This window comes from Anser brachyrhynchus (assembly GCF_964034855.1).
Source record: "Anser brachyrhynchus genome assembly, chromosome: 4".
Taxonomy (NCBI): domain Eukaryota; kingdom Metazoa; phylum Chordata; class Aves; order Anseriformes; family Anatidae; genus Anser; species Anser brachyrhynchus.
In genome coordinates, this window is record NC_137698.1 from 17,451,826 (window position 1) to 17,477,393 (window position 25,568).

General features: G+C 34.7%; 1 protein-coding gene across 3 annotated transcripts in view; it reads right to left on the reverse strand.

Annotated features, from left to right (window-relative positions):
- The window catches only part of SGCZ (sarcoglycan zeta), a 481,028-nt gene that overhangs the window by 79,523 nt on the left and 375,937 nt on the right, over positions 1 to 25,568 (reverse strand). For all 3 annotated transcript variants that reach the window (XM_080590434.1, XM_080590433.1, XM_080590432.1), the window contains 2 exons: positions 20,188 to 20,275; positions 337 to 459 (listed from right to left, as the gene is read on the reverse strand). In XM_080590434.1, the coding sequence (XP_080446560.1) occupies positions 337 to 459; positions 20,188 to 20,275 (211 nt within the window). The remainder of the gene's footprint in view (positions 1 to 336; positions 460 to 20,187; positions 20,276 to 25,568) is intronic.

The window sequence follows — 25,568 nt, forward strand, 5'->3', positions numbered from 1 at the left end:
TTATCATTGTGATGCCATGTTACCTAAGCAAATGGTATAACTACCACAAAACAATGCTTTACTAACTGTAACAAATAAAAAGCAAATCACTGTGTTATGGGTAATGGGTGGTCCTCCACAGGTGATCCTGCGGAGTTTAAGTTCAACTCTGTCCTTATAGCAATTTGGTTTTTAGATTATGCAATATCTTTTGGTTGGTCAAGTAAACTCACTGATGATGAGAAGATATTCTCTCCAGAGGATGAAAATATTTGCAGATGACTGATAGATTAATTATTACTAAGGTGAGGAAAGGAAAATGTTAACATTCATTTAAATACCATACAATTACCATACCTGTTACTTTCAGTCTGTCAGCTCCAATGACAATCTCATCTTCATCTGCAGAAAACAACACTCTTCCACCTTCACTTGACCTCACTTCAAACCTTTTACACTGGGCCTCCACAGCATCAGCTCCTGAAATAAAGGAAGTGAATGTTTCATCTGAGATAATTTGTAAAAAAAAAAAAAAAAAAAAAAAAAAAATTATCAGTATGCATGGGGTACCCTAAACGCATGGATTACAAGAGGCTTAAGGGGATTTTATCAAATAGTGGTCTTATGTATAAGTCTGGTAGATAGTTTGTATTATAAAATAATATTAAATGATTTTATGGAGTGATTATTTCACTATTGCACATCAGGTTAAAATTTTAAATAACTATTGAAAACATCTACGCCATCATCCTCATGGCTGTCCTCTGGACCTGCTCCAACAGGTTGCTCTGGATGGCATCTCTTCCCTCCAGCGTGTTGGCCACACTACTCAGCTTGGCGTTGTTGGCAAACTTGCTGATGGTACACTTGATCCCACTGTCCGTGTCACTGACAAAGATGTTAAACAGTGCTGGTGTTTAGAACAGTACAATTTAGAACACACTTAAGAGCATACTCTGCACGCTTGATGAAATGTCATTTCAGAGCATTCTGGGCTTTGTTCAGCTTAAAGTGGAGCTTCTGGCCAACGGGAAAAAAAAATATAGGAGCCTACTCCATGAAAATCAAATACTCAATGCAGCAGATAATGGTATTTTTCATCCAGTTCTATTGCTAACTTGAATGGCAAAAATAACAAAAACAAAACAAACAAAAAAACAACAAAAATCAGACCACAATTCATCTCACGTTATGAAATATAAGTACCATATGTCTCAAAGCTCCAAAAATCTAAAATAATTATGAAATCAAACAGATCTATGGGACTGCATCTACAAGTGCAATAAAGAAAATTTGAAGATACCAAACTGTTAAGTTTACTATATTTGAAGTTTACACGCTTTATCCTTATTCTTCAGTGTTTTGCCTGTTATTATTTTTTTAATTATTATTATTTAATTTTATTAACCACTGAAAGCAAAAACTTCATTCTGAAAATTTTGTTGAAAAGTGAGGAACAGTATATACCTGTAAGGCAAATTTCAGAATTTCAGGGAATACTTACCTGACATTTTTTCCCCAATCCCTAATTAGATTTCTAACGTACACCTGGAATGACCCATCAGCACCAATGTGTGAAAATTATGCAGAAGATGTTGTAGACAAAGATATCCATGTACGTCATTTCAGTCTATCAAACTGGCTCATAGGTTTACTTTCATAATGAGGAAGTTTTCAGTTTAATCTGTAAATGTTCAATATCAAAATATATAAGAAATAAAATAATTGTGATAACTAACTTTGGATGAGGAACTGCAGTAGCAGACCTTAATTTGCAGGATTGGCTATACATATAAAAAAACAACAACAACAAAAAACAAACACAAACAATTCCTTCTACTAAGAAATGAACATATTTTACCTGCTTGGCATTTGTACCTCTTCGGCATCACATTGCATATAAGTAGCCCTATAATGCAGCTAGTTCAAACTACAATTACAAGACTAATTCTACTTTTTTTTTATGCTATACAAAAGTGGCTTTTACTTTATGTTGCAGTCACGTCTTAACGGTGCATCACTCAGTATTACTTACTGCTGAAACAGTGGTTAGTGTCAAGCCACTTGAGAGATTTCTAACAAAAAATTAATACATGTTAAGACAGTCTCTTTGATGTGGAACCTGATGTAAATATTATGAAAATGGTTTACAAAAGTTAAACTGCCTACAGAGTAATCAATGCTATCAAAATGGAATACTGTTTCATTTCATTTTCATTTCCCAGTTGAAATATGAGTAAGCAGTTGCATGTGCAATGTATTAGTGTATTATCTTCTCAGCTGTAATGCAAATTGCTGTGTTGCAAAAACAGTCTACAAACATTCGTGCCTCACAAAATGTCTGAATCTTTAATAGTATTATTAACAAAATGAAGAATCATCTCTCTGTGCATTAAGAAAGCAAACCTTCTGAATTTTTTTGCTCAAACTTGTAGAGCAATCAGACTATCCACTCTGCATGCTTGTTTTTTAACTAATCCAGAATATTTTATCTGCTTTGATAATGAATATGTCAGTCCAGGGAAACATGCAAAAAAATCTGACTTCTAAATTATGTTTGGAAAGGCAATTTCTATCAAACACGTGGCCATCCGAAAAACTTACTGGCTATGCTAAGGACAAATGTACTTTACACTAGAGATGCAGTCAACTTTTCTATAGCTTTAATCAGGATGAAGGCAAGACCCTAGAATATTTTCTTGTCCTCTTGTGTCCAGAAAAATTACATACTTGTAATTTCATTTGTATAATGCTGAATTAAATTAAGAATCTTTAAAATTCCATTCATTTAAAGCATATGGATGAAGCATATACATTTCATATTCATCCATACACTGTAGATACTAATGATTGTTTATAATACATGCTTGTTGCACAGCAGTTGCATAATTGAAACTATTATTAAACTGGTAAAAGTGGTACAAAATATAAAATTATTCATTTGAACTAGACTACAGTGAATATATGTTAAAGGAAAATGTTGGGCAGCACATACAACATAGATACAGAGAATTATATTACTGTAACACAGATTAATATGAATGAAGATTAAATTTCAAGGCAGAAACTGTCTATTTTGAATTTTTATAGTATCTAGCTTGATTATTTATTAAATAATACCATAATAAAAACCATGAAGAATGCATGCTTTAAAAATTTTGCTTTTTAAAGTCAAATGTGACTTGTATGACTTTATTCAGGAAAAAACAAATTACAACCTGCATTTGGAGTTATAATAAGTACTACCAAGAATTTAGCCAGCTTAGAGTTTAGATGATTATTAAAATCTGACTTTAAAGGCTGAAGGATAAATACTCCATGTACCAAATATGATTTAATTCTGATCAGGTTGAAAACTTGATTTGTATAAAACTATAATCATGCAATGGAAGTATAAATGGTTGTTGGTTTATGCATAGGCAGGTGGTTTGTTGTTGTTGTGGAAATTGCTGTTCATCCTGGGTAGCACACATTGGTTTCTTTCACTGCTTGGAGAGCATGTACAGTCATTACAGCTTGCTGGCCAGTTCAGTTTTCCTCTACTGGCAGAGCTGAACTTCTTCATAAATTTTGTGGTTATGCATATTTTGATTAACAATGCACTGTATCATGTTTTGTGCTGTAGGCAAGAATATCCAGGTTTGGGGTTCTATTTTTTTTTTCTTTTTTTCAGAGTAGTTTCCACACTAGTTTCAGAGTAGTTTCAGAGTTTTCTACTAGTTTCAGAGTAGTTTTTCCCTTCCAGTTTTCCATAAAATTACGTAGCAGAAATAACAATACTTGTATGATACTTGTAAACATGAAAAGTGATGTAGAAAGTCAGAATTGTAGGGACAAGACAGACAAACTAAAACCCATAATTTTCCTAATTGCACCCATGGTTTCCACCCAAACATTATTATAGTTTCAATTTTTTAAGAATGTCTGAATATATAAGAATATAATTTTAAACTAAAAGAGCTTAGGAACAGATTCTTTACTCAGAGGGTGGTGAGGCACTGGCACAGGTTGTCCAGAGAAGTTGTGGATGCCCCATTCCTGGCAGCGTTCAAAGGCCAGGCTGGATGGGGCTTTGGGCAACCCGGTCTGGTGGGAGGTGTCCCTGTCCATGGCAGGGGGGTGGAACTTTAAGGTTCCTTCCAACCCAAACCATTCTATGATTCTATAGGAATATTTCTCATTTAGCACAAAACAAAACATTTGGGACATTAAATCTATATTCCAAGAAGATCTAAGAAGAGTATGTTCCATCTTTCTCAGCAGCAAAACACTTCATTCCCACTCTCAACACCAAGATTTAAAATAGTAGAAATGTTAAAAACAGTAAAGTGTAAAGCTAACATTTTCTTTGCTTTATCTTGTGGTCTGTTTCCAGCCATCTACATTGCATTTCCATTCATTCCCAACTTACTGAAACATAAGATGAAACTGAAATGTATGAGGAAAAGTAACTATCAACTTTGTACAATGCAATGTTTCTTTGAAATACAAATTAACATACTAATTATTTATACATTTAGTAAGACATCACAGTATGCCCTGCCATTAATTTTGCTTAATTTTGAGGTCCTGAAAACAGTTGCAAAACAGCCTTAATATTAGCAATCATGGGGGAAAGAAGAAAATGTCTGAAAAGAATGTTTGGCAGAAAAAAGTAGATTGTAGTTGCCTCCATCTTTAAATGAACATATTAATTAAAATTAACTTCAGGGAGTACGTAGATGGAGAGTTATCCTATCATGTGTAATAAACAAATGTGATCAAAGAACACATGTATTGCTGAATGCAAGGCTATCCAAACTGGAGCTGCTGATCAGATCCAGTTATTCGGCCAGCTGACAAAGAGACAAATGGGTGCTGTGAGGCTTTCTGGACCAGGATCATCATATTCATGGAAAAATAACCTTTAGATCATCAGTGTTAAAAAACCTAAAGCCTGGTGAGTGGAAGCAGTCTGTGATTTCACTGAGTGCAATACAACTCATGTAACTGTAGAGATCTACATGTAGTTACTTAATGAGATTCACGTAACAGCCAAGGGAGAAACAGACATTTGAGCATGTGATACATTTGGCCTCCTTCCGGCATTTACCTTTAGATAATATTAAATACATTAAAAGTTATATTTTTTCTCTTCTGTTGATAAAGACATTGTGTGTTTACATTAGATGTAGATGAACACTAGCAGTAATGTCTGGTTTCTAAATCACCTTCCTTGTCCACCAGACAGACAACAAATTCAGATACAGAAATAGATAAAATTCAACCACATAAAATTAAATACAGAGCCTAGAATTCAAAGCTAATTACCATGAGTTTATGATCTTTGTAAATGCAAAACAATGAAATTCAATGTACTGTCTTCTGATTCTTCCATGAAAAATGTTATTTAAAATTTATTAAATACAGGATATTTTTGGATGACACAGTAAGGCAGTTTTATGAAAATGTGTTGATGCTTTTGAGATTGGAGATAGAAGAGAGAAACCTTTTTTATTAAAGATTCAACCGCCAACTGGGTCTAAAACCAATATTTTTGAAATATACACATAGATAAAATTCTGTTAATATTCATAGGAATACTAGATATCATACTATTTTGGCCACCAGAGGTCTCAGATATTTTTCAGTGAATGCAAATGCAATAATGCAAATGAAGGAATCACACCAGCTGAATAAAAGCATTGAGGAATTTGAATAAAGGGAGCTTTCAGCTGAGAGCAAGAGATCTGCACAAGCAAACATTCATGGCAAAGAGAACTTATTCTGTGTTCTGTTTGCTAAGAAAGGGAAGAGACCATCTTTGCTATATCAAAAAAGGGTGAAAGTGACCCTTCAAAAAACCCTAAATGACACTGTTAATTGTTCCTGGCCCTGCTATGGAAGTGTCAGAAGGCTATTGCTCTTTTGAAAGGTTGACCTTTTAGGTTTTCCCCTGCTTAGACAAGGGAAACTTGAACAAGTGCTAGGCCAGAAGTAATAACGCACATACTGGTTGTCTTTTTTAGAGACAGACTATAATGAATAATACCTTTTGTCAACCTAAACTACTGGCATAGGGACAATCCCCTCCCCACATTTATGTAAGAAATATATATAAATGAAGAAAACTAAGTAGAACCACAGTATGGTGGTAGCATGGTTCTTCCTTCTTCATGTTCTACAGATCCATTGGTACCCCTGAAAGACTAGTAATATAAAGCTTAGGACTCAGTCAAATGGAAGCTCACAGGAAAATTCTGCCCTCCCAGACAGATTTTCCCTCTATGAGCTTCATCAAAAGACATATATAAATTGTCACCTTTGCAAAAAATCCTTTCTGCAGCCTGCTTTCCTGGCGCACGTTGGGGCTGGATCTGCAGGTATGAAATTATATGTGAAAGTCATATAAAAGTTGCAGCAGACAGCATCTGTGTGCTACTTCTATATGAGGCCACATCTACACAAGAACAAACCTGTGCTTTTCCCCCTGCTATCCTTATCATGTTGTATCATGTTGTATATCATGTTATATTCTGTTGGATATTTTCAGAAATTACATTGCTAAACCTGATGACATGACCTGATACAGTTGTCCATAGGTTTTTCTTCAACTGTATGGGTTAATTAAAGTAAAATGTGCTTCTTTATGGTTGCTTGAGCTTGAAGTTACCTTTTTTTTTTTTTTTTTTTTTTCCTCTTCTGTAATGGCTAAGAGCACATGCCTCATCTGCTCCTGTGACTGAGCTGAGAGGTTGCAACTGTAGCTATACAGGTCCTTAGATAAGAAGGCTAAGCAAGTCTAAGGAAGATATGCCAGGAATATGTATGTTTTGCTCTATTTATAACCTTAACAAGTTTAGTATATTCAAACATGAGCTTGATAGTTAAACAGAGACTTTTGGGGAGATTAGTGAGTTTCCTATCTAACTGATTTCTCTCATATAAATACATTATAAGCATACATAAACAGTACACATTATATATATAAAGTTATAAAAATGTTAAAACTAAATAATACATATATAGAAATCACTGAATTTAAAATTAAGTTATTAAATACATTTAAATATCAATTAAACAAACTAAATTAAAATTAACAAACTATATAAACTAAACAAATTAAACAAACCAAACCCAATATGTTATTGTTTATTACATTATTATTGTTTATTGCATTATCTTTTCTACATATGTTCTCCTCCATTGTACAGGAGTCTTTTTTTGTGATATCAGCAAATAGCCACACTACATTTGATGATTTCTTCTTATTAGCTCTATTTATCATCTTCGCTTTTATTGACGAGCTGAAATGTTCAGCTCATGCAAATTAATTATAATTGTGTTGTACTCCAAAGTGTATATGGAAATAGAACATTTATTAATTTTTCCTTCTCATGATGAATGAAACCTGAGAAGTATTAAATCTTAAGAGAATTCTCCAAATTTTCAGCATTATACTCAACCTCGGAATTTGTAGCTTTCTGGGATATAACTGTTTTTTATCACAATGGAAATCATTTACAAAACTGAACATATGCCTTTCCGAAATGAAGACTTACCGGAGCAGTCCACACATTACACTTTTGTACAAAATTAGTGGGAAAGGTTCCATTGTATTAGCTGAATTGGGCTATGAGGTTACTGTTATGCTTGGATACTACATATTTTATGGAAATCCAATGCCTGCTAAATCTCTGTATTATTTACAGCATATATTATTTACAGCATATTCCATGGAAAAGGAAGGAGAATTAAAAAAAAGACAGAACAGAACATATTACGAGATACATTACTACACGCTGTGCTAATGAAGATCACATTCAAATCAAATAGCATGAGCAAGCATAAGGCAGTAAGGGGAGTATGAAACTTCCTCATTTTATAGATCAAAATCTGAGACAAAAAATAATGTTGCATTTGTCCTTGGAAAATACAACATATTGTGGATTATAAGGGTATTTGTTCCTCTCTAAAACTGTTTCTATTTCTAGTAATGTATTTTCTTTAGGTAATTTTAGTCTGATTTTTCTATTGAAGATGCTAAGATATAGAATTAACTTCAGATATTCTATAGAAAATCACTTATTTTTAAGTCTCTACAACCTTGGTTTTCTCTTTTCTTAAAAACAGATCTGATGTTTGACCTCTTCATATCCCTTGAGACCTTATCTGTCAACCACATCCTCTAAAATAATTGCTAATCATGCAAATACCTTTGCCTGTTTTAGCATTCTGAGGTGAATTTCACTGGAATTTATATTGAATAAAGTGAAATATACTCACGTCACCTAAGGGTTCTTTACCTTTTCTCTTCTTGATTTTTACCTTGTGACCTTTTTTTGTCACTAACTCTTATGTATCCTGCTTTGTGAAAATTTAAAAAGAAAAGTATTTCAGTTTCATCTTACTTACTGGTACTATTCTCTTTAAGTGTTAGACATACTTATTCTGATTTTTTTTTCTTATTTTTAGGTAAACATTTTTTTTGTAGTTTGTTAGCATAAATTAGAAGCTAATTTTTAAATTTTATTTGTACACTTGATTTACACTTACTATACAGAGGTTATTTTTCAATATTTCTTCATTTCTTTTTTTTTTTGATTTTATTAAAAGGATATAAATTGTTTTTTTCAGCTGCTTTTACTAGTTTTTCATGAACTTTAGACATAACCGGTTGTGACAAGGAAATAGTCTATGGTATCATTTACAATGCACTGAATTATAATTTTAAAAAGGTTTCTAAATGTAAATTAAATAGCAGAAACAAGAATGAAACAAGATCTGCAATTTGCAGACATCAGAACAACTAGCATCCACTATGCACTATAGTATAGGGTGATGAGGGCTCAGCCTAGCTCTCAGGATACACCCCAGTTTTTACAGTATCACTTTAGAAAATTACCTGTCTCCTTGCCCTTGGCAGCGGGACAAGGGCTAGGCACGCTGCAGAAGCAGGATAAAAGCAGATTTAGGTTTTTTAGTTTCTGAAAGTGTCTCTTTTGATTAAGGTTCTTGATGGAGCTCACTACTGACTTGTAGCACACAGAAGACGCAATCCACTGATGAAGACATCTACCTCACATCTACCTCAGATTCCTACCCTGCTACACTTAAATTCTGTGCCTTCATCTGTGATTTGAATCACTCCTAGGTAGTCTACCTTTCACATATACCACTTAGAAAGGCTATAGGCTATATTCATAGCTTTCTAAGACTGTCATAAGACTAGGATCTTATGACAATGGGACAAGTTTAGCATCATCAGAAACTCCAAAGTGTCCTCAAAGGAATGTATCACTTTGAAGGAAGGAAATCTAACTCTAAAAGGAAATGTAGATGGTTCTATGAACTTGGAGGTAAAACCTGCAACATAACTAGACTTTTATTCAGGGACTTCCTGAAAGGAAAAGCTTTGGTAATATGACAAGCCAAGTAGAATCACTCCACCACAGAGAAAAACAGATGTGGTAAGTTAGCATCTGGCTTCATACATAAATTCTACAACAAACAAACAAAACCAAAAACACACAGACACACACACAAGCAAACAAAGACCCAGGAAAGACCAAATTAGAGACAGAGGATTAGTAGACTTCCCTTTGGTTCTTAAAAGGCAGGTCTTTGTCACAACCACTCTCCATCCTCTTCCCTAACAAAAAATCACTTGTTTCCAGAAGCAAAAGGGGTAGGAAGCTTTCAGTGACTGATTGACCTGGACTGAGTCCAGGTGCCTTGGTAACCCATTGGAGATAGGAACAACAGAACAGTTTCTCCAAACAGACCATCTGTCCTAATCTTCACAAATGGAAACCCATGAAGTCTTGGGACTCTAAAGTTAGAATAACTTTTAAGGGCAATGTAGTCCTTAATTTAATTTTATTTTATTTTATTTTATTTTTTTTTAAATGCTCACTCCATAATATTTTGATCTGTAACTGATGTTAGTGATTCAAGAATGGATAACTATTCCAGGTCACTAATTAATTTCAGATTTATGGAATGCTTTTCCTTACAGGAAGAAATCTAGTAGAAATTTTAAAATATTCAACCAATCATTCATTCAGTGCCATCTGTTCGTCATTCAGCTGCAACTGCAATATTTATCACCATAGGAATAACCTTTATTATAGAAATTAAAAAAAAACCAACAATATTAAATATATATTTGAAAGTCCTTTATGTGCCTGAGACATTACATCAAGATACCTCTGCCCATCTACAGATGGCACAATTAAAAATCTGGCATAAGACAGAATTTGAAATTCCATAATGTTCTGAATGGAAGTAAAATTATTAAAAGGCAAATAAATATAATTATCTTGATTAATAAGCACAACAAAACAGCCATGATCTAGCCATGGACATTAACTGATATTTTCCAATGTGATATTTCATTTTCAATGTTATACTTAAGTTGGTTTTGGAACTGGATATTTTTAGACATAAATAAGTAAATCAAATGTAATTATAAAAATATTTTATTTGTAAACTCTAAATGAAAAGTAAGTTAAAACAGTGACCTAAAGACACATGTTAGTTATAACATAATAGTGACTTGCAGTTTCTGATAGTCCAGAGATAGCTGAGAGCAAATTCTAGCAAATAAGTTGGTTTTTTTTTCTTTTATACTAGGCATCTAAGAAATATAAACTAGGACTTTATATCTCAGAGGTTTGTGATTTTGTATGGACAAATTATTTTCATGAATAAACAAACCAGAAAGACCAGACAAACATTTCCAGGCTTGACTAACTACTTGCATAAATCTCTTTCAAATATAGAAATTAAGGCTATTTTCCCATAGCTGACTCAGTAAGACAATTGCTAAAAATCAGACTTTTTAAAGATAGCTGAATATAGAATCCAAGTCCTGAAGGAAATTAATTCTCACCCACATTTTTGATAAAACTCTTTGCTATTACCTCAACATCTTTAACAAGACCAGCATGCTCTTTACTTTCTTCTTTGAAGTGTTTTCTGTAGCACTGAAGTAAAGGAGAGCATCAGAAAGATCTCACTATTCTGGTTTTTAAAATTATTTTCCTGGTTAAGTTTAAAACAGCTTCACATTTATTTGTCCTTCTTTTGTCCTTCACCTAAGTCACTCCTAGTAGAATAATAGAATCTTACCAATATTAATGACCTGTCTGAACATCGGGGGGTGGGGACAAAAAAAAAAAAAAAAGAAGTAAAAATAAAATCTTGATGTCCTGTCAGGGACTTGTTAAAGGGCCAGATGCTGTAGGTAATTTAATAATGCTTAGCACACAGCAGCAGTCTTGTGAATGTCATGACACATGCACAGCACATGCTTTTGCAGTTAAATGAAGCTTTAGCAGTTAATAATACTAAGGCCAAAGAATTTGTGCCATCTTTTGAAGATGTATGTTGTATTTTTCAAAACCTGTTTAGATATCTCCAAATATTGTCTATTTCTTTGACTTTGGGGATTTCTCTCCTACAAAAGGAAATCACTTTTTCCTGCTTTGAACATTTGGGCTGTAGATATGCTGTCTATATTGGCCAACCATGCATGGGTAACAACAGCAAGACAGATGGCAATGGATTAATATTTAAACAGTAGCACTTCTGTACCACCATGCAAACCATTAATGACATTTTCCCTCAAAGACTTTACCTCTACAATTAAACCAAACCCCTGCTTAGAGTTGCCTATCCTCTGGTATCATACATAAAAATTCTTTTTTTTCTTTTTTAATACTGAGGATTAGATATTTGAGAACTTAGACAAAATATCCTTTTTCCTAATTATCAGTGCCAAATATCCGGAAACAGTGGAATTATTCAGACTTGGATTTAAAATATAATCAGGTAAAAAATGTCATGGTTTTGTCTGGGATAAAGTTAATTTTCTTCATAGAGGCTCACATAATGCTGTGTTTTGGATTTTTGATGAAAAAAGTGGTGATAACACACCAATGTTTTAGTTGTTGCAGAGCAGCGCTTACATGGAGCCAAGGACTTTTCAGCTTCTTGTGCTGCCCTGCCAGTGAAGAGACTGGGGGTGCAGCTGGGAGGGGACACAGCCAGGACAGACTCTCCAAAGATATTCCGTGCCATACGGCATCATGTTCAGCAACAACAGCTTGGGTAAAGAGGAAGGGGCGGATGTTTGGAGTGATGGTGTTTGTCTTCCCAAGAAACCACTACGTGTGATGAGCCCTGCTGTCCTGGAAGTGACTGAACACCTGCCTGCTGATGGGAAGCAGTGAATGGATTCCTTGTCTTTGCTTGCGTGCACAGTTTTTGCTTTCCCTAGTGAACTGTCCTTATCTCAACCCATGAGTTCTTGCACGTTTACCTTTCTGATTCTCTCCCCCTTCCACCTGGGGAGAGTGAGCAGGAAGTAGCGTGGGCCTGAGCTGCCTGCTGGGTTAAACCACAACAAATAAAAGCCTATAAAGAGGAAAGGTGAGCGGAGGACTGATGCAGCATTGCTGAAGTAACTGTTGATAACTGAAATCCATGTCAGCTTATATCCGGTTTCACTACAGATGCCCCAGAGTCAAAGCAAGCCTTAGAGTTAAGTCTGGGATGAAACATTAAGGGCTCACACCTAGTGCGCTGGACAGCCTTCATGCTTTTGCTTCCCCTCTAGCACCACTGTCAGAAAATCACTGACTAACTGTTCCCTTTCATCCTTTTCCTACCATCTCTAAAGTGACAGTGGGTGCAGAAGATCAACCGTTGCCCTCTGATGAGTAAAGAAAGAGGCCCATGACTGCTGCTTTTGCAGAGGCGAGCCTGCAGGAAAGCTGCATGCAGCCAGCCCTCTGCGTACCCAGCATTGATCACCAGCTGCTGGGACCTGAAGTTTTCCTTCAAGATTTATAGTGAAGATATATGAGAAACTGAAACAGCTGCAGAAGAAAAAAAGGAATGCAACCGGCCCAGGAGCTGCATACAACTTGAAGGCTTTCTGAAGCCCAAACTTTAGGAACTTAACTATGGGAAGGCATCTTTTCCTCCATGTGCTTGTCCTTTTCACATCAAATCTAGACTACTGAAAGAAAAATACATTGAAAAAGAGCTATTTGACCTCAAAATTCCGAACACAGGTGATGAATAAGCTTAGAAAGAGAGGAAATAACCTGCATTTATTTTGTCTACGCTACAAATATTATATAGAGAAGTATCAGACTAGTGTAAAAGTACATTGCATTTTTTTTTTTGTTTGTTTGTCAGTTACAGATAGCAAAAGATGTTCTACACATTTGATCAATACAGCTTCAGATACAAACTAACACAAGCTGTACCTTGTATGCTAGGAAGAAACAGACTTCCTGAGATCAGAGGGAAAGAAAAAGAAAAGAGGAAAAGTTGGATCAAAACTCGAATGTGGAAAACTTTTAGTTCCTGAAGTTTTACAGCCTGAGTATTTTAACAAAAACAAACAAAAACAAAAAAGTAATTACTTTTTAGACTTGAAGAAGATTTTGTAGAATCTGCTAGTAAAAAAAAAGAAAAAAAAGTTAAAGCAGGGGATCTTATATCGATAGAGTAGACCTTCTTTGCTATAGTCTGTTTTGAACCAATAACAAACACACATTCAACCCTGAAATAGCCAAACAGAAATTGCACAGAATTTAATTTTTGTCTTACTACTGCTTGCATTTGTGTTCATAGGGAAACTTTGAATTCTTGACATATCAACTGACACTGTATGGTCTTGTATTTCAGGAAGGATCTTTTAAGTTAAATAATGGCCATACCTACCAAAAAAAATTACTATTTGGTCCTAATGAGTGACAGAGAAATAGCTTACTATTTTTTTGATAGCATGCTTTTCAACAGGCGAATCAAAAGGGAGATGTAAGATAAATTTCACGCCATAGGGTTTTCAAATATTATACAGCAATATAGTGTTTTGTCTGCACGTCATATAACAAAAGAATCATGACATAAAAGATATTACTTAGAAATTGAAGATTTACCTAAATGACTAAAAGAATTGTAAAATAATATGTAAAATACCTCATTTTCAAAGAGATCTTGTTACTCAGGCACAAAGTAGACTACGAATAGCTGATGATATTGTGTATTTAATATTTTCCTGACTTAATTATGTAATGTATGTATTAAAAAGCATTATTTTCCAATCAGTTAATGCAAGGTCTAGTCACAAAAGCCTAAGTTCACCACTACTGAATGTCAAATTTACATGAGTAGATTAATGCAGAGAGTGATGTAACTAACTTAGAACTGAAACAGAAATAAAAACTCGAAAAGAGTTGTTTGCAACTGTTGCTTTTTTTTTCCTAGTCCATTAATTATTACTGCCTTTTGATGCCGAATCAAAACAAACAAGTCAAGAGGCTTCATATTATTGCAAGATGACTTAAACAGATAAATGCAGAATATGGATGAATTTCAAATAAATAATATGTTAATTTTTAAAAGGCTACTTTGGCAAACCAATCAAAGTGCTGGCAAAGAGGCTGAAGTTTTTACCAGTTTTCAGAGCTTATTATTTTCCTAATACCACACTTCAAGATAATTAATCAATGCGAGTATATTTTTATAATAGCTTAGCCAAAGTCATTAAGAGTATATCTGAACATATTTTATGTGAGCTACTATTGCAAAACTTGTTATAGCCCAGATGGCTTGTAATAAGACTTTTCCAGGGATTAGACAGACAGAAACGGAGACAACGTCACATTGCCCTGTAAATTATGAGAAGGGATGAGAGCTGGATTCCAGCTGGACATTTCCACTGTTATGAGCAACATGGCTCAGTTTTTGACTAGCTCCTGGCTCTTCTCGCATGCTGTTCCAGGAGGAGACTTAAGGCCATATGGCCTCTCAGGCAATGCTTTTCCTACCTTCTGCGCTAATCCCCTCAGCTGAAAGAGGTCCTTTAACCCTGCAGTAAGTATAAGGTAGCTAACTTGTATTAAAAAAAAGCACAAGTTATCTCACATTTACCTCATCTGAAAAGATCTAACAATAGTAGATGAGTTATATTTTCTCCTCCTGAAAATTCCTATACCTAGAAAGTATAGGGATATAAATACTATACATTCTATACTGGCTCTTACTTTGTTAAGAAACACTATATTTTAGAACTTATATATTTGAAGTTAATAATATTAAGCTGTGTAAATTATCTAAATATTCTCTGAATCAACAGGTAAAACAAGGGAAAACACTAGACAGTAACTTTCAACAGAAAATTCAATTTACAGTGCAAAAATAACTGAACAATTGTAAGCAATGCAAATAATTTAGCACAAGAATTATGGATTTTGTGTTCATTTTCTTGGATTAGAAGAGGGAGAGAGAATAAAATTAAAAGTTAAAACCCTTGCAACTACAAAGAGAAGAGCCTGAGTAATGATACAATCTCCAAAATGAACACTTTAAACTATTACATATTCAGTCTGAAGTTCAGTGTCGAATACTCTTGTTTGTACATCACTGCAAAAGGTTGGCTACAAACCTGATTTCCACCTTTTAAGATAGTTTTAAAGACCAATATATTTTTTCCAGTCTGTTTTAGTTAAGGAATATAAATTAAGAGAGTCATGAGAAATGGATAACTCATTTTGCCAATTTTGTTTTTGTAATACGTTTTAATACATAATCCTACTGCACCACAGTGGTTACCAGAACATTTGTTTTAATGTGAAAATGTTACTAGTGGAAAGTTTAAGGTATTTTAGATTTTTGAAAATTCACTTTCGTTTTGGGACTACAGGTAGGCAAACTTCCCTTTAAGGGAAAGGAAAAAGAATTGATTTTACTTGTTTTTCACAAATAAATTCTGATCCCTATTTGCCCAGTTGAGAGGTAGATGCAGCTAATGAGGGGTTGAAAAACAACATCACTCCTTCTCTCCCTCAGCACTCTACCATCACCGATATAAAAACAACCACATAGATAAGAGAGGAGTTGAGACCTTTTATTTCCATTTTCTACTGTGAAAAAGGGTATATGTGTAGAACCATTCTGAGCCTACTTTGCTGTTGCAATGCTTAGCTGAGAAGGAGACCTTGCATTTGAGTCTCCCAACTATGCAAGCAAGATTAAAAAATAAAGAAGCAGTATTCCCCTTCCACTGTTGCTTAAGTACGTTATTACTTCAACTGCCTTAATAGACACTTAGTTCAAGTTCATAATAAACTTAAATAAGTAAAGGTCCGACAATATATACCTAAGATTTAGAACCAATTGTGCACATGCGTTATTATAGTCAGACAAGCTCTGCCACATGCAATTCTAAAAGCAAGATACTTGAGATGTTTTCTCTTGTTTCAGATCTTCTTTGATGACAAGAGACAACTACTATCAAATGGATTGAGGTGTTTGCAAAGGGAACATCACAGGCAATACTCAGATAATGAGTTATTTCAAACACTTTGAAATTGAAGGAGTAGTGGGATGTGCTACCTGGTAAGAAATAGGTAAGATAAAGGCACAGGTGACTTGGCCTTTAGATAAGGATGATGAAAGGGACTATTTTCACGCCCATGAGGTTACACACCCATTGTTTTCAATGCCCAATAATTTCTGCCCAGTATGCCACGTACTCTTGGTGGAACAGAGCAAGCAAGCAAGGACATTTTAAAGAAAAAGCAATCTTGAATACACAGCACAAATTCTGTGGTAAATGGATGGAAAGTGTCATCAACTTTGACAAATTTTTATCTTTTAGTACTGTTAACGATCATTACCAGAGCTGATTATTGAAAATTATACATCCACCTGTTATTTTGAAAAAGTAACTAAAGAAGTGTGATATAACATTCATTGGTAATCAAATATTTTTTCACAATTTGTGTGGATGTAGAAATCTCCATAAGTAGAGCTACTGGTTCAGGAGCTTTCTAAAACTGACTTGCACAGCTCTGAAGCTCATGAGTTATGATTCTGTCTTAAAGAGGCCAAAGGTTAGCAAAAATGATGAGCTCGTTTATCTGTTCATCATACTCTAAAAAGGTTTCAGATATCCCCAGGGATCTTTATAAATAGAAAACAGTAAAGCAATAGTAGAAATGCATGTCAGAAGAAATTATTGCAGAAAAAAAAAAAGTTTGCAAAAAAAAATGAAAAAAGTTGACAGAGTAATAATCAAAGCCAAAGATGAAGCTACAGTGAGTACACATGTGGGCTTCAAACGTCTCCTTTCAGCCATATTTAATTTTGATCCCTTTAGCACTTGTCTTCCTTATGTCCTTCACTGAAAGACAGGAAGAAGATTTGTGCAGACATTATGGAGATAACAGATTTCTGGTTTGATGTGAATAACTATTTTGCATTTCTAAGACAGGAAGAAAATAAGTAGATGTTTTTCCATATTGCTTTAAACTATGCAAACATTGATTGAACAGAGTGAAAAGGTTGTGTCAAGGTAACGTAGTAGAATGCATAATGCAGACGGTTTTCCTAAAGAAAGGTTGGGAGGTCTGATTATTTCTCCTTATCTTAGATAAACAGATCAATGCATGATCATCTTTAAATCTTTATTCTGGAGATATCCTTTCTGGTCTGTTGGTATTTAATGGCATGTCTAAAAATTGATGGCTGTGGAGTCCTTTTGGAGATCCACATACAAACTTGGCAGTTTCCTGACCATATGTCACAACAAGACCTGAGGACAAAACTGCATTTCTAACTCTGTCTGTGTAGATCCCAACTGAAAGCATTGCTATAGTGGTGACTTCCTCTCCTTCTTCACTGCTACCACCCCAGCCCAGGCTTTACATTCACTTAACTTCCATTGCCCAATTCCAAATACAACAGACATTTTTCATTTTCCTAAAAGTTGACATGACCAGCAATTTTAACCTCAAACACAAGAGACTAGGCTACTTACTGCTTTTTAACATCACTTATATCAGTTGAAATACACATAAAATGTCAGTGACATCACATGTATAGGAGGTGCATTGTTATCCACCTGAATGCATAGGTGTCCTTTCAGAATGATCCTACCATGCATATAAATTTGCACTCTTTCTTGTAATTTTTATTATTTTTCCAACTTTTTAAAAGAAATTAACACAGCAACATTTCAAAGTTGTTTACTAGATCATCTTTTTTTGTTGTTGTTGTTGTTGGTTTGTTAGTACTCAAGTATTTCTCCCTGCTGCTTCCTCTGCTGTTTATTTTCACCCCTTTCACAAAAAGAGCTGATTCAACATGCAGCATCAGTGGAGGGACAAACAGCAGTTCTGAAGAAGGCAGGGACTTCCCAGAACATTTTAACATATTTTCTGATGTCAGCAAACCCGTTATAGACAAGTCCCCTCCCCTTCTCTCAGCATATGCTTTTATGCTTTTACCTAGACAAAAAAAATCAAGATTTTGTCTGTCTCTAGTCTACTTACACAACAGATGTTTTTGGAATGGAATGTAAGAACAATACATTTTGAATTTTAACTGCCCATTAATTTCTTTGATTTCCAATAGTAGAATGTTCAGGCTTTCACTGATTGTACTCCGAGTGCCTAGACTAAGAAATATTAAATTATAAGTATCAAAATAAGATATATTTTAATATGCATTCAATATTCTATGAAGAACTGACATAAAAGAAATAAATATTTTTATATAAATATAAGTAAAGGCCATATAGGCATTATGAAAAAAATAGGAAGAAAGAACATAAATACAATATTACAATTTATCAAACTCCTGCTCTGCAGACACTGCACCAGCTACAAACTCACTAAGAAGCTTACAGGTATTCATTCTAATGACTGTAACATAAGAACACATTTTCTTCAGGACTTCATGTTTTTATAATATTAGCCTCTAGTACAACATCTTAAGTAGGCCAGCCTAGATACACTCATGTTTTCAGTGTTAGATTTACTTAGCAAGAATGGTGCCAGCCATAAGAGTATCTTATATATTTCAGCCACCGTGAATGTCTACCATAGGCAACTCACCTTTTTAACAATTAGGAGCTGAATTGGAAGGTTTTAGTATTACAGCTACTAGATGAAGCAGAACTGTGTTCCATAAACACATGGGCAAGAGCAATATGGCTGGAACAGGTGTTTGCTTAATCTTCCTCATCTGTATCTGCTAGCAATTCTGGTTACCTTTGCACACTCATTTGATATGCTCATTCAGGAAAATCAGTGCAGATGGTGTGTCACTCTTTGTTCACTTGCCAAAGATTTTTTACAACTTGAAGCCACAGTCTCCAGCCAGTATGAAATCTCAGTGTCAATACAACTACAGTTTAATTTAAAACTATTTTGTCAGTATATCCTTAGCACATTAGGAAAAAGAGTGGATAAACAGAGTTTAACCCAGAAGTAATGTGAAAAGAAAAGATGTGGAGTCTAACGGACTGTCTTCTGAAATTTGTATATATGTGTTTGTATATATTTCACCCCATTCCCAGTCAAAATGTATTGTTTTCTATCAAATCTAGAACATTACTTTGTACCAATTTTTTCAGCCAGTATTCTTGAAAAGCAACAAACATCTTCATTACTGTTATACTAATGAAAATATAAACAAAATATTACTTCATTGGTAATACATATTCACTAACACAGTAAATACGATTTGTGATAAAAAGTGTTTATAATGTATTAGAAGTAATAAACACAGGGAACAAATACACGAAAAGAATCAAGGCAAAGAGCCTACAGGTGAAGAGATAGGTATTTTTTTTCCCCTACTTCATTTGGAATGTTGATTTGGTAATATTTTGCAAAATATCAGACACCTTTTAATGAATGACAGGCAGTATGATCAATTTCTATTTAAAGTTTGTGGTGACTACAGAAGTATTTGAGTTTGTTTGTTTGTTTTTTAAATTCTGTTACTCCAACTGATTTTTAATATATGCTGATCTAAATACATTACAAGAGTAACGGGGAGAAACAAATTCTCACTGAAATAATGGAAGACTGACAGAACTTGTAAGAAAATAATGGTTATTTCCCCTCTGAAATTGTTGTTGAAACATGTTTTGCAGATTTTTTTTGTTTGTTTTGTTACAGCTGTCTCAAAAGTAATCTTTTTTTCATTAAGCTATGTTTTAACTACTTGGGGCCATTCCTATTTTCTCTGCCTTCAGCTACTGCTGAATTATGCTTTTATGATCTACTGTGTGTCTTGTTTTTTTTTGGACTACAGTGACGAGAATTTTTCTGACTTTTCAGTGTTTTATTTTCTATATTAATTAAACTATTCATAAATCTAAACTGTTGCACATAACAGTCAATAAAGAACACTCACCTACTGTCAGTTGTCCAGTTAACTGTCCCATGTGATTTCTCGCATTCACTGTTACATTTCTGTCAGACTGTAAGACCAGTGGACTATCCTGGGAAACATGTATAAGACAATAAATGAGAGAAAAAAAATGAGGTAGAATTACGTTAGAGCTAAATACAAACATGCATGCTGAGAGGGGAGTTGTATCAAATATAATAGTTTTTTTTTATATAATTTTGTAAAGTATTTTTCAAATCAAATTTTTGTATAAAAGAATAACAAAAATACTATTTTTAAGCCTAAACATTTAGTGCATAGAATCCCTAATTTAGAAATCAGAGTTGAACTTAATTTATATAAACTAGACTTTATTTCCTGAGGTTATTACAAAGTTAAAAATTCAAAAAACCCTAACACAAACCTGTTTCATTATCCTTTTACATATATTGATTATGGATACTTTTCTAACAACCTAATCAATGCTATTCTACATAATTCTATTAATCTGTACAACCTGTATTATTTGGATTGCATTTGCTAAAACTTTTCTGAATATGCCATGCATCTCTGTGATGGTAACAAGCATTGTTACCAATATTCTTAAAAAGCAAAGAAGGAGAACGCTAGATGAGGAGGTCATATAACACACCATTTGTTTTCTTCTGCTTTTTTGAAGGTGACTGTGCTTTCTAAGATCTTTTTTGAGACTTTTTTTTTTCTAGTTTTCACTTATACCTGTTTACTTGGACATAGTGCTATATTAAAAATTCTTCAATCCTGATTTGCAGTAGTTTTGTTTCAGCTCAGTTATATGTATTCCTGAATAGGTAGGGGGGGCTGCAACTTCTCCACATCCCACAAAATCTGCAGGAAAGGCTATGAAGCAACCGATGTAAGAAAAGTTTATCCAATAGCAGTAGGACATCTGACAGAAACAGCTGGGTTTAGTTGAGCCTTAGCTAGAAATGACTAGAGGTTAGGAAAATATTTTTGAGGATTATTATATAATCCTTTCATTCATAGATACTTCCTTGGCTATCTATTGCTGGTCATCCCTGGATTGAACCTATTAGGTTAGATGGACTTTTGTGAGTGTGGACTTGACAAAGCAGTTCTTCCTGTTCTTGAAAGGTTTTTAAGAAGAGGGAGAAAGGAGTTAAGGAGCCATATAAAAAGATTTATTTTTAACTGGGTGATGCATTAGGTTTGCACTTAAAACTTCTACTCATGTAATCCTTTCTTTTGAATCTAGGTATTTGCTCTGCAAGAAACACTCTTAGCAGATGTTTTCACAATGATTATTACCCTTAAATAGTACTCAGTTCCCTGGAAAGTCTGAAATTTTTCTGAGCTAATTTCTAAGAGTTCAGGTGTGCTTCATCTCCCACTGGACCCTATGACCGCTCTCATGTCCTAATTAGCTCTGCATCATGGAATCTGGCAGATGAACATTGCTACTTGACTTGTCCATCTTTCTAGATAAAGAGCTGTAATTATCAGTGAGATACTGTGTTCAGTGTGACTGGTTTGAGCTAAGCATGTGATGCAATCAAGGGAGCTTTTGGCAACAAAAGCAGCTGCTTAGGACCTTTTTCTCAACACTTGATTTGATTTCCACTTTCCGTATGGTCCTTTGAAGATCATTAGTCCAAACAACTGCTGCTCTGGGAAAGTTGGCTGTCCTGACAGAAAGCTGCATGGCCAAAATATATTTTTAAGGAGCCCTTTTCACTTTTCACTCTTCAGTACTCGAAGAAGATGCTTCTCAGAATAATCTCACCTTTAGTAAGGTACTCCCAAACTTATTTTTGCTTTCTCAGTTAAGGGTTTGGTAACATACACTACCAAACCATACTCACTGCGTGACCTAAAATCGTCTTTCCTTTCACCTTTGGAAAATACTTAACATGGTTCTCAGGCTGCCTCTCAGGTTTCTTGTGCTCTGGCTCTAATTGTAAAGACCTCAGGTATCAAATTCTCAAGGACAGGATAATGAAAAATTAGGTGAATCAAGCGTTCTTTCTTCTCCTTTCCTTGTCTTATTAAAAAAAAAAAAAAGAATGAAAAAGTCAAGAATTTAACTCTACATTCCTTAGTTCCTGGGTGAAAAATATATAGCTGCAAGCTTACATTCTGGACCAAATATAACTAGTATCAAAACTCCTATCAATTTAAGCAGTCCAGCATTTTATCTACAGCATTTACCTGCACGTCTATTTTCACATGAAAAGCCTAGAGACAGAAATGTTCAATGTATTCAAAGGTAGTCTACTCAGAGGAGTTAGCAACTCGGAGAAGACTTAGCTAAAATCAGTGGAATTACAGATCTGCAAGATGACTATAAAGTGACATGAGTGTCAGCTATATGAATGCAAATTAACAGATATCTATAGCATAAAAATGTTGGATAATTGTAGCTCTCGGTCACTAGATCTGGCATTATTTTGATGTGAACTTCAGCTTGCAGTGTAATGGACTTGATAATCCACAAAATACTTTACATTCAGATATTGGTATGAAGTTAGAAGTTTGTCATCACACTTTTTTTTTTCCTATAAATTGGAAACTTAAAACAATGTTTTGATGAATATATAAACACTAATACTGTGGGTAAAGATTTGTTCTGAAGATAGACAAGCCTAGGAATATGCTTAGTTACTTTCTTCATATAATTCCCTAGGCTGATAAACTATAAAAAACATATTGGTATGTTAGTAAATAATTTCATGTATTTACTTAATGGAAAGAGCTCTATATAACACCCAACAAAAAAACAAAACAAATAAACAAACAAAAAAAACCAACAACACACAACAATAGGGCAAATACCTGTTCCATTGCTGGCAATTATACAGCTGTGTATGATATCTTTGCTTATAGAGGTGAACTTAGAGAACATATTATCTTATATGCAATAAAGAAATGTGGTGCTACTAAATGAGTTCCATTAATTTCTTGAGCTCAGTGTTATGAATATTGGGAACAGACTTATGCTACATATTTAGAATATACTTGTATGCATACACTGTAAAAGTTGTGACCAACTTGAAGGAACATCCTTGAAGAAGTTCTTCTTCACCTAATATTATTTCCTGATGCTAAGTTAATAAGAATGTAAAAGAAAAAGAAAACTAAAAACAGGTCTCTGTTGCCCAACTACATGGGGTCTTATGTATTTTGCAAAGCCAATGAAAATCTTCAAGTGGAACAAGTCATACTGTTTGCAAGACGATTTTGTAAGCATTCCTCATGCATACCAATGGCTGGGGCATGGGGTTATTCCACCATAGGTGCAGGACCCACTTGCCTTTGCTGAACTTCATGAGGTTCCTCTCTGCCCACCTCTCCAGCCTGTACAGGTCTCTCTGAATGGCAGCACAGCCTTCTGGTGTAACAGTCAGTCCTACCAGTTTTGTATCATCAGCAAACTTGCTGAGGGTACACTCTATATGTTCATACAGGTACTGATGAACATGACTTGACCCAATACCGACTTCTGGGGAACACCACTAGCTAGAGCCTCCAACTAGACTGTGCTATCGATCACAACCCTCTGAGTTCAGCCAGCTCTCATCCACCTCACTGTCCACTCATCTAACCCACACTTCTTGAGCTCTATGAGGATGTTATGGGATACAGTGTCAAAAACCTTGGTTGAAATCAAGGTAGACAACATCCACTGCTCTTCCCCTCATCTACCCAGCCTGTTATAACCCAGAAGGTTAACAGACTGGTTAAGGATGATTTCCCTTTGGTGAAACCATGGCTACTACTCCTTATCACCTTCTTTTCCTCCACATGCTTAGAGATAATATCCAGGATGAGCTACATGGAGGACTGCAGCTCAGGCAGATCAGGGATAAAAAGCAAGAAGATTGCCTTGGAGCAAGTAGTCTGGAGTCTTCAGAGGTGCCTTCCAACTGAAACTAGTCTATTCAAATTAGAATTTACTGCAAGAGTTTAGAAAGAGAATATGAAAGACTTGGTGTCAGTCAAAAAGAAACCAGAGCAAAGAAGCTGTGAGGGGCTGGGGAGATCATTCCTTAGCTGTTTACCAGTTGTCCAGAATCCAGAAAATGAACAGCAGCATGTTTCTTATCTCCCTTCCTTGCAAATGTGAAAGTGGTAACCAAGGTGAAATAAAAAACTCCAGGGAGTAAGAAAACAGACAGATAAGGCTAGGAAACCCAGAGCCAAACTTGTTAACACTAACTTAATCATTAGCATTAAACAAACATGAAGGAACTTCAATAAGGAAGGTTTTGAAAAGACCAAACCTACAAATGCCAAAAATTTCTGAGATCTTGAGTACTTAAAATCAATTATTTCCAAGAATACTCCCAACATTCTTATTTACTTATATTCAATGTTTCCAAAAATATTCTGAAGAATATTCTTAACAATTTTTCCGAAGTGTCAGGAGAGTAAGGTACTAAAAAGGTTGGTACCTCAAACAGGTGAAAGTAAATAAGATATTGTCCAAGTAATTCCTGGACGATTCCAAGATGAGCAGAATTTATATAAGTATGACCCAGTTAGATTAGATACTTTAGATATTTTATGGATTTTCTGTATTCTTGCATTCCCAAAATAAAATTCTAAATGTAATCGTATGGTCTTCATTCATGCCTTTTTGTCCTTTCTGATCTGGGGGTCACAATTTAATCCCTAATTACACTCAGAACTGAGAAAGTGATTGCAAAATCATAATTAACCTTTGGATTTGTGCTCTAAGGGAACACTCCAGGTATGGCTAAATTTTATTGAAAATCAGTTTTGCCTTGTTTTGTTTTTAACTCTGATAGTGCAGATTTGGGGGGGGAGGGGGGTGTTGGAAAAGTACTCAAGGCAACTATTAGGTCAATTTACTTCATTCTCCTATGGCAAGTCTGAATGATGTATAATAGTCATCAATGAAAGAAGAGAAAATAAATGGTCAGATTTTATTTTTTTTTAATAATGCACCAGTAAAATGAGTTGTAGATTGTAGATTTTATATCAAAACCTATTTCATAAGTGTTCCTTCAAATGTTGATGTAGTATTTTCAGTGAGATACAAATTCTATCTAGTTTTCCAAATCAAGGAAGGACAAAGACCTCACTTAATTGACTCACGAAAGAAATGTAAAGCTATGGATGGCATGTAAACAAAACACAAGCAAACAGTTTGGGAAAAAATAAAACACAGCCTAGTTGATACCAAAGGGAATATCACATGTTTAGGTATTGACAATGCTCAAGAAACATACTTTCTAGTTAATTTTTGTTCATCAAAGGATATTACTTCAGTTCCTGATCTCTGCCCTGTTTCCATGTCAGCTTTCTTATATGCTAAAGGCAGTTGTCACCTCAAAAGATCTAATTTTTCTGCCTTTGGTCAGCCTTTAGGTTCAGATATTCAA